Source organism: Ciconia boyciana, chromosome 6 (assembly GCF_034638445.1).
Source record: "Ciconia boyciana chromosome 6, ASM3463844v1, whole genome shotgun sequence".
Classification (NCBI taxonomy): domain Eukaryota; kingdom Metazoa; phylum Chordata; class Aves; order Ciconiiformes; family Ciconiidae; genus Ciconia; species Ciconia boyciana.
In genome coordinates, this window is record NC_132939.1 from 53162393 (window position 1) to 53177841 (window position 15449).

At 36.3% G+C, this 15449-nt stretch overlaps 1 protein-coding gene across 2 annotated transcripts in view; it reads right to left on the reverse strand.

Annotated features, from left to right (window-relative positions):
- TTC7B (tetratricopeptide repeat domain 7B) overlaps positions 1-15449 on the reverse strand; it is a 147024-nt gene that overhangs the window by 110538 nt on the left and 21037 nt on the right. For both annotated transcript variants that reach the window (XM_072865636.1, XM_072865634.1), the window contains exons 2-4: positions 14992-15146; positions 13678-13846; positions 1839-1969 (exon numbers count right to left, since the gene is read on the reverse strand). In XM_072865636.1, the coding sequence (XP_072721737.1) occupies positions 1839-1969; positions 13678-13846; positions 14992-15146 (455 nt within the window). The remainder of the gene's footprint in view (positions 1-1838; positions 1970-13677; positions 13847-14991; positions 15147-15449) is intronic.

The window sequence follows — 15449 nt, forward strand, 5'->3', positions numbered from 1 at the left end:
AAAGACTGCTGCAGAAAGCAGCAAGAAGATTAAAAGTGATCTCTAGAGTGATTTCCAAAAAACAATTCAGAAATAAGTTGTAATACATCAACATTAAAAATGCTCTCTCAAAAGGGAGAGCTATCAGCTTTCATTTGCCTTCATATTCACCACACATAGTCTACCAGCCACTAAAAGACAGTAACAAAACAAACCCAAAGCAAAAAAAACTCAGGAAAAAAAATGTGTATGTATTTTTAAAAGTGTGAATTATTTTTCTTTCCCCCATCACATCAAACTTTTCTTTCCCCTTCCTTTTGCTTGTGTGACCCTAACTGTATCTAATAACCCCTTCAAAGACAACTGTCACATGACAGGCCTGAGGCTTGTAAGCAATAGGTCTGAAAAAGAGGGTCAGATTGATATTGCTAGCTTGCTTCATTCTAACAGTATTCACAAGCCAAAGATTAGAGCCCCAAGTGTATTGTCTTTTGTCCAGACATATCTCAAAGTCTAAATAAAACGCAGTAGTGTGTAACTCCTAGAAACAAAGGGTACCACAAATTCTCCTTTCTTTAAAAAAAAAGTACTTATAACACTTGAAGGGTTTCTGCTAAGTGGTAAGAAACAGAAGACAAGGTTAATGGTGTAAATGAAAACAAGAGGAGGAAATAAAAGAGCCTATGTATCCCTTTAAATTCAGATAAAGCCTGAAGCTTTTAAATCATGAAGCACTACGCTCTTTACAAATAAAGAGCCTAACTTTAACTTTCCATAATTCATAATCCATAACTTATAAAAGGGGAGCGGGGAAGAAAACAGTAACTTGCCTAACATTCTGCAGAGTAGGTTATATTTTGTCTAAAGTTAAGAAGCTCAGATATATCAGCCTTCATCAATAAAAAACAGGTCTTCTACGTATCTAGTACCTCAGATTTTTGGCTGTCTTTCTACTCATACGTAGCATGAAAAGTAGAGCAATGCTGGAGTCCAGATTCAGATGTAGACAACTGCCTCTTTAGGAAAAAATATCCAAGTATTTTTAATAGTAACTGTAGTTTCATACATACAGCTAATAATAAATTCATGAGATAAAATGACAAATGGGCTACCAAGTCCAAGAACATTGTCCTGATCCAATTTATAGAACTATTAAGATTTATCTCAAGTTTACCTATATTTTAAAATCATATGTTTATCTGGCTATCATATCTGGTGATTTTTTCATTGTCCCAGGATTGTGCCTATTAGTTGAAGTGAACACACTTTCAGTTATTATTCTGGACACCCCAGTGATACATCAAGTGTCTTGTTGACAGGTACAATGTCATTTCAGAATTTTACCTTCAAGTAGTTTTACAAAGAGGATTTAAGAGCAGTGAAGCGATTGGCTCCAGATAAACATCAACAAGATCAATTTTCAATCCTAACAGCTTCATTTTGAAATGAATTCTTTAAGAATTACCTGAAAAGCTAATAAGTATATACATACAATGTACATATTCCCATATGTGTGTTTGAAAGACACCATAATCCCATGTTCATAAACAAACTACCATAGGGTACCAGAGGCCACAGATCAGCATCTTGAATATACACTGTAGTTCAGAGGAGCTCTGTCCCTTTTTAGACTACTAGCACTATTTTCTAAGAGGTCAGAATGAGAGAACAGTCAGAAGGACAGCTACCGGACATCCACCAAGGCACACTAATTTCTTGCCCAATTGTAAGTGTGCATCAAAGTCCTAAAAAAACAAATATTAGACATCTTTTAGTTGAGTTACCAAAATGTTGGTAACACCACATCAATGAAAGATGAGCCACGCAGTTCTTCAATTAAGCAAATCATCCCAGCTTACCCTTTCTATCTCCTGAAGGTACAGAAGAGCAATATCCCCTGCCTTCTCGTAGCATGTAACAATTTCTTGTTCACGGTCCACATGGAGGTTGCTAGCTGAAGAAGAAATTGGCAACTTCTCAAGACAGAGACCTGGGGGAAAAAAAAATTCAAATGAAGCATTAAAAACTAATGTTATATAATACTATACCTCAAATATAGTCCAGGCTAAGCCTCTTTGATCAGCAGAAGAAACAAAGAAAAAAAAAATTACCAAAAACTTATGAAGGTATGGTCCTCTGATACAGACACTAATAAATATATAAACAACAGTGACTTCTCCTTAATAATTATAAAACCAGAAGCAGCAATTTTTTTAAATTAGTTTTGACTTAAAAGACACTATGACAGTCCACCACAAAAGTGCCTAGTGTCTTTCTATACCAGTTTTAAATTACTGAATACATCTTCACTTTTCCAGAGTGATCACAGAAAACAAGGCAGGGTGAAGAAAGGCATGCCAGGTCATACTAAACTTAGTAACTGGGCAAGGCAGAAGCACCTATAAAAATAAATACATTTTCAAAAAAATAAGGTGTTCGGAAGTGTAATTTTTGCACTTAAATTTATGAGAGGTAGCTCACTCTCATTAAGGTACAGAAGTCTTTTCCTCTCAGGACTTTATTAAACTTATCCAACAAATACATTATCTGGCGCTTTGAAGGGAAAAAAAAAAGTCTTTGCTTGTCTAAAAGAAACACGCAACAACTCTTACTAATCAATGCTATCTTCTACACAAGCCACTTCTACTACAGTTATTTTCAAGATAATTAGAGAAAACAGCTGGAAAGGACTTTGAGAACACTAATCCACCTATCTGACCAAGGAACGAACCAACCCTAGACACTTGTCTAACCTGTTCTTAAAAGCCTCTGACAATACGGATGCCTTGTACTTCCTATGCAAATTATTACAGAGCTCAACTATTCTCATAATTAGTATTTTTTCCTAATATCTAGATCTCCTTCCATAGATTAATTACTCCTAGTCTTCTTCACAAAGAGATTATTCCTTTCTTTACGAAAGGTTTTTCAATGTTTATCTAGAGAGAGAGAGACATGCTTGCAACAAGGAATGTCAATTCTCACTCATTTCTCTTTTCATACTTCCTTGACAGCTAACCATTTTTATCTCCTCTGGACACTCTCCAACTGGTTACCTCTACCTTGACTCGCTGTGCCAAAACTGGATACACAGCTCCACTTGAGCCTCAATAGCACTGAGCAGAGAAGATGAAAGGCTTCCTGGTTTTGCTATAGGATACTTTAAAAAAACAAACAAACAAAAAACCCCCACACTAAAAAACCCCAAAAAACCAAATCACCAGAACTTTAGTGCCTTCCCTTACATATTAGTAAAACATTCTCTTCTGTTTATGATCTAAAACAGATCACCAGATCATATTGTGCAAGTCAACTGCCTCATTAGTTACCCCATCTTATATTTATTTGAACAATTATTTGTATTTGAAGTGTAGCACTTTCCACATATTCTTAAGAGATTTATTTCAGGTCATTCTTCCAGCTTGTCAGCAGTCAATGCTGATCCTAAAGTGCCTTCAACTGCTCCCACTTTAATGTAATTCACAATTTAAGTGACCATATTCTCAATTCATCATCCAAGGTTTTGAGAATCCACTGCTGGAGAAACTAAAAACAAAACCAACAACAAAACACATAGTTATATATTGGGAAGATGCCTGTAGCATGCCAGGTAGTACAAAACCCCAGTTTGGAGAATAGTTTATCAAAGGATTTCTGTCCATCAATAATGTAAGGTGGGGACAGTATGTTTCATTGGAATGACAATAGTTTTCCTATTTCCTACTAGAACAACTTGGGAAGACACAGACGTGGAATCTGGAGTTTATTTGGAATCTGGAGTTATTATAACAGACACTAGACTTTTCTAGCATGTTATGGTTTTCACCTCACATATCTCTAAAAATAACCTGTATTTGAAAATAGTCTAGAGTAGCCTACACTAACCTGCTTTATTTCAATTTTTTCAATCAAATAGCAAATATCCAAGAGGTTTTTTTGCTAATTGCACATCATAGACCCAAAAGCAGCAAGATTAAACTACAGAAAAAGGTCAGTTATCCTGCTACTGCGGTCGGCTTGAACTGACCCTCTGATAAGATGATCTAAATGTAAGGTTGATGCTGGATAGAAAGTTTGCAGCGTCCTACACAAACACCTTCGAAGTCAGACTTAGAGCTGACCATAAAATACAATAAATGAGCTGCAATAAAAATGTCAAATGACTGAAAGCATCAGATACTTGGTAAGCGGATCACTCCTCCCCACCCCTTCTCTCCCATGACATGAACAGCCAGTGCCCCACAGTAATCCTCCACTACATGAAATGTATTACTCAACTGCCTATTCGTAGATTTGACTTGGATTTATTATTTCTATTTTTATACTTTATGGCCACAACTATAATCTTTTTAATCTGAAAAACTCACTGTAAGAACATTCTCTTATTTTAGCTGAGAATTTTCTTTAAGATATGAGAGCACCTCAGTGCTCTGCCAGAAACTTTAAGTAATGTAGAAGGGAAGTACAAAATTCTAAATGTCCTTTGATGAGGTATATAATACTATTTCTTAGGGTAACTTTATTATACAACTAGTATTCACTGTATTTTTCCTGGTATGTTTATTACAACCCAGGAAAGTATGTCTATTTTAAGCATACAATGCTTTGGAGCAGGAAGTTCATTTGGAGAACCATCCTGAAATGACCACTTAACAGAATGGTTTGGACACTTTATTTGGTTTGATGACACAAGGAATAATTACAATTCAATACTGTATTAAAAATGAAAATATATCAACTAGAAGAAAAACCTGGAATAAATTACTATTTCTGTAACAGGTTACCTGTTTAATTTTTTTTCTTAAATACAGATGAAATTTAAGAAATAATGTGTTAAAGTACATAAAAGTATTTTTTAATTCTAAATAGATATAACTAGCAACATAGCAATAACAACCACATAATATACTGCCCACTTCTTTGCAAGAATACTGAGAGATGATAAGAAGTGAATTAAAATAAGGGATTATTATATTAGGCCCTTGAAAAAAAGAACAAGCAAGTGGTAACACACAGAATTGAGAAACACATGAATTTCAAAGAAACACATATCGCCCTAAATTATCTGCTGAAGACTACTGCATAAATTCAGACAGGTCAGTTCTCCCCATTGTGCTTGTTCCCACACCTGCTAGGCAGGAATCTCTGCTATTCTCCCTCAAAAGCACAGGAATTTCTTTAACTGTTTATAAACTTTTTAAAAATATTTGGAAAAGAGGTACATGTTACTGCTACAAAATATGACTGCATTTGTTGTAAAGGTCATAGCTATTGGTTTACTTAATTTTTATTGGTTATTTTATTTTATTCTGCATTCAAGAATATCACATCAATTGGTATCACAAGTTGACTTCGATATTCATGGCTTTTAAGTTTAAGCCCTTCCAGTCAAAATCACCTTCAAGTAAAAGCTTCCAACAAACTGGGGGCAGTTTTATTTTGGGAAGACACTTATCTCATACATATCTAGTCCTGATATCAAGCAAGATGACTCCCAAGGGAAAAGAAATTGAGAAGCAGTGAAATGAATACGAGTCCATAGTAGTTAAGCTTATATGTTTTGCAAAGTAACTCTAAAATTGCTTGTCTGAAGAGTAGAACAGCAACAAACAGTATTTGGACAGGAAAAGAGTATGCCTGATATTTAAATTACATGATAAATTGCAAAGGTTTTCTTTAAATCTTCAAAAACTTTATAAATTGTCCATATTTTGTAAAACATTCAGAAAGCAAACAGCAGATAGTTCTGTCACTTATTCCAAGTGGCATTCTGTGTCCATGGTCTCAAAGCAGTGGTCAAGGTTATGCCCAGTAAACTTTCATTTTTACACATACAAGAGCAGACCAGCCCTACCACCACACATGCACACACTAGCAACTACCCAAAAAAGAGGACTCCTCAGTAAGAACGAGTAACTAACAATTTTTAAGAAGTCCCCGTGCAATAGATTTGCTTATTCTTAGATAACCAACCAGTTTTATGTTAAGGACAATAACACTAATTACTTTTCATTTACAAACCACTTTAAAAAAAAAAGGGCAGACACAACTTCCGTAGGAAAACTGATTAACTAACACTCCCATTTCATTATACAGAGTAAAACAAAAATTACTCTAAGGTCAAAAGGGAATCCGCAACACAGTTCAGATCTTTACCAAGTACTCCTACCATCCAGACCATTACTGAGACCATTAAAAAAAATCCCACAAGGCTGAGAAAAGCCTATCACATTTACTGCATTGTATATCTGAGGATTTTCCAAGATGCCAGATAGCACCTTGTCTGTGTAAGTGCTACTAAATTTTAGGGACCACAAATAATAACAGATCTCATGGTTTATCTACTGTTTTCAGTAGACAAGCCAAAGGACAAGGAAAAACAGTGAAAGACTATTTTATACTTAAGTAAATAAACATGCTTTTGCAAGAGAGGGAGAGTCACATCAATAGACAAAGATTTCTAGGTTTGCTTCCCATTTTCCTTAAACGGACACACAAAATCCAAGTGTGTTTTAGCATACAGCACTAACTCTTCCCTATGTGGTATTCAAAGCAACACTGGTTAAGTGTTCCAAATGCTGTAAACACAAAAAACTCCTTTCATCTCCTTTTAAAGAAACTTCATATTTAGCTTATATATTTAGAAGAAACAATTATATAGACCATGGCAAACATTTACTAGTCATTTTAAAAGAGGAATTGAACCAATCTAGAGTTACTGCTATCAAGGAACTCCCACAGTTTATTTCTGAAGTTAGAACAAATGCTGCTAATCTCACTGAAGGGAAGGACTTACTTCTTGAAGTCCTCAAAGATTGTGACTTGCTCGCAGAGGATTTTTTTAGAAAGCAAAGCACAAATTTTTTTCCTCTTCAATTCCCTACTGGTATTTGTAAAGTAATTATTATAAAGGAAAGGAGGAAAAGTAAGAATAGAGAGTAGGGAAATAATACTTATAATAAATTACCTCTTACTTTCACAGTTACTGCAGATACGCTGTCTTAGTAGGAACTGCCTATTTCTTTAGATGATCTAAGGAAACACAAACAATTCATTTCTCTGATTTTTCAAGTACCTTGTATTGCTCGTCCCTCCATGCCAAGACACAGAGAAAAAAAGTCTCCAACAACTGTCAGGATGCTGATTTCATACCCAATTAGCTTTCCAGAAAATGCATCGGAAAGAAGGTTAATACCCCCTTCTCTCAGCATACTTGAATTTAAGGGAAGCTGCTCTGGCTAGCCACTCTTTTAAACGCAGACCACTTACAGAGAATTAAATCCATTCTAGACAAAACCCAGAGCAACATAAGCACAACTTTCCAGAGCTGAAGACAGCATTTTATCATGTTTGCTCATACTGCAATGTCATTTCATTAGTACGGCTTTACTAATACCATAGTTATGCTAGTGCTTCTAAGTATCTTGAAGTTTCTCGAAGTTAAAAAGAAAAACCAAACAGGAACACTCATCTCTTTTCTGAAGTGAACACCTACTCATTAATCCACGCAGTCACTAAAACCATACCAATGGGGATTTCTTGTAATATCACCTGAGATAACTGTTGTGAAACAATTGGTCACACTTTTCCTCTAAATGTAACAACGTTCAAATCTCTGCATTTTCTTAAAAGAACAAAACAGACTTTTATAATATTTTTAAACAGAAGAGACCACTATTTTCACAGATGCATTTGTTTCTCACAAACCATGTGCCAGCCAATTCTTGCTTTACAGTACAGCCCTTTGACAGACAAGCAACTTCTGGGGAGACTGAAAAAGTTCGAACTAGAGATAAAAGCTGGGAAAAGGACTGATAATTGTTGTAGATCTTGGAGCGAGTGAATCTCTGATGAACCCTCCCCAGCAGAAGAGCTGCACATCAGTATATGGAGTGGTCATCAAGGAAGCTGTTCGCTCAGGGGAACGGAGATGGTTCAGCTACAGAATTTATACTGAATTGTTTTGCTGTACGTTGTCAGGATTGCTCCTACAAGCACCTCTGAGAAAAAAAGACCAGGCTCCACTGTGACACCGGCTCTTCCCGTGACATGAGAAAAAAGGCCAGAATCACTCATTTTAGTTTTGGCCCAGCATTTTCTCCCTCTCCTCACCCTGCCAAAGGCAAGATTCTGAAGATATTCTAAAGATTCTGAAGAAACTAAGACCAAGAAAAACAGACCACCAAAACGCCCACGTCCTAAAGAAGCCTATTTTAATAAGAAGCAAATTATTTTCATTCAGTGTTTGGATTTCAAACACTGGAGCTAAAAGCAGCACTGAGGAAAGCAGGATGAACCTCTGGGTTCCCCCCCAGTCCCTGCTCCAGCAGGGCAGAAGTCATAAAAATAGATGGGGGAAAGACAAGCTTTAACAGACCAAGTTTGCAGTACCAATGGCAAAGGCTTCCTAGCCGTGGTCTGCAAACTGCTTGCTGACAAGCTGCAGCATTTGCACAGCCATATAGGAGGAGGGAACTTAAGGAAGTTGAATTCTTGACCCATTGCCTAATGAGGCTAGAGATCCCTGGCATAATTACTGAAACAGCTTTCATTTAGCATTCTTCCATGAAGAGCTGCTTGGTGTCTGCTGACACAGGCTAGCAATGCACAGGATCTCATTACAATCGTCTATGATTAAAGTTAAGTGCAGCATCTTTTGCAAAGTAGCAATTCACATGCACCTGACACTTCCACTGAACCTAATGAGTATTTCCATGTTTCTGTAAATAGAACTAATTAATAGCCAATCATTTAACTTGGTAAATGCAACATTAAATTTGAATATGGGTCAGCAGCAGTAAAGACAGTCTCACCTTACTCAACACACATCAACTAAATATAAACACAGCTATTTGAACAGGCAATATGAGACGTAAAATGGCCTGCAGCAATAAGGCTACAATCCTGTAATGTCACAGTCTAACTTACATACGACATCCCTCACATACTTAAGAATTTGTTACTGTAATACAACACAGCCATCTTGACAGATACCTGCAGTAGTCTACTAATCTATTACACTATAGCAAATATAAACACTATTTATTTACTAAAATCAAGTTTACAAATTTGCAGACTTTAAGAAATGTCAGACCTGTAAATTGTGATGCTCATCCATATGCATTTGTAGAAAGATTCACTAGTTTGTAATGCCAAGTATTATAAATTCATTTTTCAATCACGTCTTTTGACTTAATGCAGCAGTATCAGAATCATGTTACCCAAGTTTTCAATAAGCTTATTTCCCAGTTAAATATATACTTGTTATTAGTTAAATATATACTTGTTATTTCAGAGTTACTGACAAGTTGCACCTCCCCAAATTAACACCTCGATATCCCTCTGTGTATGCATCTCATCTCTGCTTCCATAAGCAAACAAAAATTGCTTAGAAACATAGGAGATATTGCCATGCACAGTATTTGAATAATGCCTGTGTGTGCTTTCCAGTATATTACCTCATTCACATACTGCTGAAAACTTGCAGAAACTTAACTGTCCTGTTCCCAGAGGCCATATCCCTAGGAGAATATTAGCTTCAGCCATTATTAAAATGGATTCTAAATATATGCTTCTGTACACAGAATGTTTTCTGGTTGGTTTTGTAAGAGAAGGGAGCAGGAAAAGTTGGAGCTAGCTACACAAGCCTAACTTGAAAAAGTCATACACACAGTGTCTTTAATTACTTCTTTATGGATTCATAACTTGTCTTATTTCAGTTCTTCATAAGTTAAGATTTTCCTCAGTCTCAGAATTGAGCATTCCCAATTAAACTGATCTAGTAAAGAAAGTAAAAAAATGGATACTAAAGAGACAAAATTAACTTCTTATAACAAGGGAACTTGCTCTACTTATCAGAAGGTGGTCATTCCTAAGCGGATACTTAAATATCAAACATGTAATACAGCCAGAAATGTGCAAAACCCCTCTACATTTTACTTTGCACCAAGACTTGCCGCCACAATCTCAAGATTGTCCTTCACTCCTCCTCCCCCTGCCCAGCCTCATTTCTTAGCTTTGCTCTTGCTGTATAAGACAGCTCTAATAACAGATACCGATGGCTAAGCTACATCTGTGGCAGAAGAAAAAAAATCTGCTTTTTTCTGTACTGCTTCTTAGAACTTCATATTAAAGGTATGACCTGATCCTGTGAGCTACTGTCTTAAATGCTACTACAGAAGAAGCTACAACAGCTTCAGGGAGCTGGCTCCAGCAACACGCATACACCTGCTTTCAGGCCAACACTCAGCCACAACGGAGTCATGCAAACCTGCCATCTCCTCAACAAAGTCCTACTTTTATGCCCATTTCTCTTTCCCTCATCACACCCTTTTGAAATAAGCTGGCAGCTCCAACCGTAGACATTTTGCTACAGAAAATTGTTTTATCAGATGCTTTTTCCTCTGCTTTCGTGTCAAATGTAATTACAAGCAGACAGGGGAAAAAACTAAACAACAGATCCAAATAAGTATTCTCATGTTTTTGCAAATACTAAGTAGCCCCTTGGTTTGAAAAGCTCCATCTTTTCATTTCTGTGTTTTATCTGACATTTAAAAATTACCCTACTCAATTTCTTCAAGTAAGTCTTTCAATCTAAGAAAATTCTGTACTTAATATAAAAACTATGATTTTATTAATACTCCAACTATCCCACACAACACCTTCTACATACACATACAGAGGCATTACTCAGAAGCAGGGCATCAAAATCAGCTCTTTCCTTAAAGTAAAGAGAACACTAGATCTAATCCAGAACTGGATTATATGGGCATACACACACACAAAAATGAAAAAAAAAAAAATCAGTGTAAGATCAAAAAAGTATGCCTGTCCATTAAGTTAACCACATAAAAGGAGACTGTCCTCCACTACGCTTCCATGTCTAACTTGTGAATTTGAGGAAATGGTGAAGAAAGGCAGGAAAATATCAGAATTACACTACATTCAGTGTCCTGTGTGGAAGTTACCTCCTCACAACTTTTGCATGAGGGATATCTAAACAGTGCTGGGTCCTGACCTATGCTGATCAAGTTTCTGAGGCTTTGCCTCATGCATCCCACTCAATCTATCACCTCTGAGGTTACAGAATGAAACCTCTGAGTGAGAAGGTAAGCACTTGGAGGTGGTCCTACCCTAAATAAGGAAAAAAATTTTAAGGCAATTAAAAACTACCATTAGTTATCTGCCCTATGCCTTTGTCAGAGGTAAGTACATCAGTATCAGACCACTGCACAATAGGATACAAGACTGCAAATGCACTGGAACTGGATTTGCCCCAAACTGGACTGAAATGGGGCAACTAAACCAGGCACCTTTAACTGCCTTTGTGCAGGTTGCCGCACCGAACAGCGCAGCCGGGCTGAGGCTTGCAAACAGGCAGCACAGACAGTCCTTCACTGCTTAATAACATGGTGCTATGTTCATGACTGCCAAAGAAATAAAATCTAAATACTCAGAAGAGTTTTATCTTTATACAATCAGGTTATCCTTGAACTTGCAAGCAGAAATACAAATCCTAGTGAAGCACAAAATCCCTGTAAGAATAACTGTATTTAGTGGGGTAATACCTACAAGCCTCAATCACCTCTGAAGAGACTCTGAATTCAGACTGAAAAGTTTTATAGTCCACTCTTACAAGGAGAAAGAAGAAATTCCAGGGGGAGGGGGGAAGAGGAGGAGAATTAACTGTACACTATTGGGTAGAAACTTATGCTATTTAGCTGTCAATTAATCCAAACTTATCTAGACTTTGAACACTAAATTTAAGACTGTTCTGTGACTTCTACCTCATTCTAGAACACACAGAAGACTATATTCTTGCAACCTGCTACCATTTCACCAGGGAAGAAGGGATATTAAATTTTTTTAATCTTCCATTCAAACTGGAAACATAGTAGCAAAAAAAGATGATTCTGAACATGAACAAAACCAACAAAAAAACCCCAATAGTTTATTCAGTTCGTTCAGGTAAACTGGTAGCCAACCACCCAGTAGAAGTGGCCAAACTAATGAAGTCTGATCAAGACTAGATCAGGCTTGATATGACAGATTTTAATGTTTAAGTATAAAACCTGAAATCAGAAGCAAAAACCCCCCATCATGTCTGGCAGAAGACATGCTGGTTTTCTTCCCTCTCTCTTTTTTTTTTTTTTTAAAATAAGCTGAACCTACAAAACATTCCAGGGTACAAAAGATACATATTTTACTATTTTCTAATAAATTATTTTTACATTAAGTAAAATTAATAATACTAATCCTTTCTGCAAAATCGATGCCCTTACATTTCAACTGTTATATATCCTTATGAGGTCAAATAAAACAGAGCCAGATGAGTTGAGCTCTGGGAAAAGATTCAATTAAATTACTGGCATTCCTTGGAGATATAAGCAAATTCAGGTACTTAAAGTTGATCAAGTCCAAGATTGCATTTGCATGGAAAGAACATGACAAATTCAACAGATATCCTCATAGATTTAAAAACAAAACAAAACAAAACAAAAACCACAACCAAAACCCACAAAGCTGAATGGAAATCTACCCACCCCAGAGATTGCCAAAAAGCCCACACAGATGCTGTATGAGAGAACTGGGCAGATTTACGTCATATGTACAAACTCCCCATGTACTCCCTTCCCACATTAATCTAAATATTGCCCAGATTTAGGAAGCATCCTTTTCTCTCTGCTACCAGTTAGTTCTCTTATTTCCTTGACATCTCCATAGAGAATGATTCATGCTTTAACGTTTACTAGAGAACTGTGTTGGTGGAAAACAGTCACTCCCTTCCAAGACTAATGTTAGAAACAATCCTTGACCAGTTGTCAGTGAATGCTATTGAAGTCTCTCCTGAATCGTGTTTGCTGACTTTGACATTGCTCTTGCCGTAACAAAAAGTACCTATGCACACCAAACCCAAGCTTAAACACAGCAGACCAAAGCAAACATTTAGACACAGTAAATTCTAATAAACCTATGGCATACAAACTGCCACTTTCCTCAACACACTGACCCAGCTTACAGCCTGAGTTTTCTAAACTGAAGTGGCACTGCCACCTTAAGACACAAGCCCAGCATTACAATTTTCACTACACTAGACTAGTTTAAAAAAAATAAAATTAATTAACTTCACTTTCTGAATTAAAAAAAGATATTCAGGTAAGAAAAATTAAAAAATAAAACTGCGTAAAAAGTGCACTGCTTTAAGTAATTTCATCATTTTATTACCATTTTTCTCAATTAAGTAGCACTTTAGTTAAGCAATTTAGCTTACGTCAAGAATTTTAACATTCAGTAAAAGGCATCATGGCGAATCAAGATTATCCAATTCTGTCCACAGCAACTGCAAAACTGCACTACTTTTGTAACTCTTAACTTTCAGCAATAGTGATAATACTTTTAGTATCCAGCCACAGTTATTGTGACATTTACATATTGAAGGACTTTTAAATATACACATCAAAAAAAATTGATTGGGTGACAGCACAGTTAGAATATTAATTGAGGTAAAGTCTTGTCAACCTAGCACAAACTCTGAACGATTTAAAGGAGCCAAGCCATCCTCTTATTTATCTACAAATGTGGTACTCCACCACTGTGTTGTTGATATGCACACCAAAAATCTCTTTAACTTCGGACAAGATGTGAATTAACCTTTTAAAAACTATTTCCACATTATTATACTGGAAAGAGCAATCTTACCTTTAGTAGAATACGCTTCAGCAATCATCCGTAGCCTATAAGGTGGCACTGCAGCTAGCTGCAATTCATCAACTCCAACTCTGGCATATGTGTTCAGAGCTTCTTTGTAATCTCCTTCCACGTAGTTTAACTTGGCCATAATTAGGTTAGCTTCTTGTAAGAATTCTGTCTAGAAGGAAGAGGAATAAGAAAGGTTTTTTTCTCCTGAGAAAACACATCTAATTCTTTCCGATAATTATTTGGTCTGTTTTCTGTATATATGAACTGTAGAAACCCTCAGGACATTTCTTGTAACAGAGCAACAAACCAATAAAATTCTGTCTTCGTGTAATATTTGGGAGGCTTGCAGTAGGGGGTGAATCCAGAAAATCTCACTCCGCCAAGCTACTGAAAAGCACTACCAGTCATTTTATATATTCACATATTTATTTACACATGCACCAGAAATACCTCTGTCAGGATCCAGCTTTGCCAGGTGACAAAACTATTTAAAGGCAGCCTATCATTACAACCCCTCCAATGATTTTTTTCTAACACCACAAGCACAGTTGAAAATAACATAGCATCAAAACTTAATGATACATGTTCCACAGCCTATATACTTAATACGCACAATTTCAAAGTATCACGGCAGAACAAATGTCTTGAAAAAATGATTCATGGAAGAATGAAGAAAGAAAAGGAAGAGAAATTAACCCTCCCACAAATCACAGGAAACAAAACATTACAGATGACTATAAAACAAGGTCCTTTTGATCTCTCACAAGATGGACATTGATACAGAAAAGATAAGCTGATGTAGTAGCTACAATAATAGTTAAGCAAAGAAGGGCCGTAACGGTTAAGAACATCAAAAGGTTATGACAGAAAATCACTCTCAAGTATTAACCTCACTTTCCACCCCTGAAAACATAACTTAAAGAACCTTTCCTGAATACTTAAAAGACTATTACAGAAACTTGCAAAGTATTTTGAATTTTCTAACATTTCTATTTAATGCACTACAAAGAACAATATAGTTATATACTCCAAGAAAAACTTCCACAAAACAGGTTGTAAGTACTTCACTTAAGCATCCCAGAAGTCAACGACGGTTTTGTTATTCTTCTAATGAAAGAAGATTTGAGAAATTTATCTGAACAAAAATACACGAAGACACAAAGAGCCATGAAATAGCATAGTGCTGATGATGTTCTGGGAATAGCAATGACAATAAACCACCACACAAGCACTTTCCACATTTTTCTCCATGATCAGCAGAGTACTCCAGTCAATTTCAGCTTTTCTAATTCTTGCTCAGACTGACTTACATACCTTTAGGTTTCCTCTATCAAGTGCTGCCGTAAGATGTTTCCTGACCTCAGTCAACTTTGGCCGGGGGACCAGTGGACTACTACTCTGTTTAAGGGCATTTTCCTTCAAAAATTGTTCTAGTTTGGACTCCCCAAGAAGAAGTTCTGCCATGTCATCTGTAAATAAAAGCAAACACATGAAATATTAGAAATCATTTTATTTCACTAACATTTCAGTGGAGGCAGCCATTGGCTGAATTTTAAATACAAACTAACCAAAACAAACACACAGTCAAGTATTTAGATTTAACACAAGTCATGTGGTACTTCGTTTTACTTTTCAATTTTTTACCTGCCTGCTTCATTGTAGAATCAAGTCTCCTGTGTTCTAAGCTATAATGAATTAGAATATTAACCTGAAGTCAGTATTCTCCTCTTCTCCCTTAAAAAGCAACACTTGATTCAAAAGCCTTATGTAGC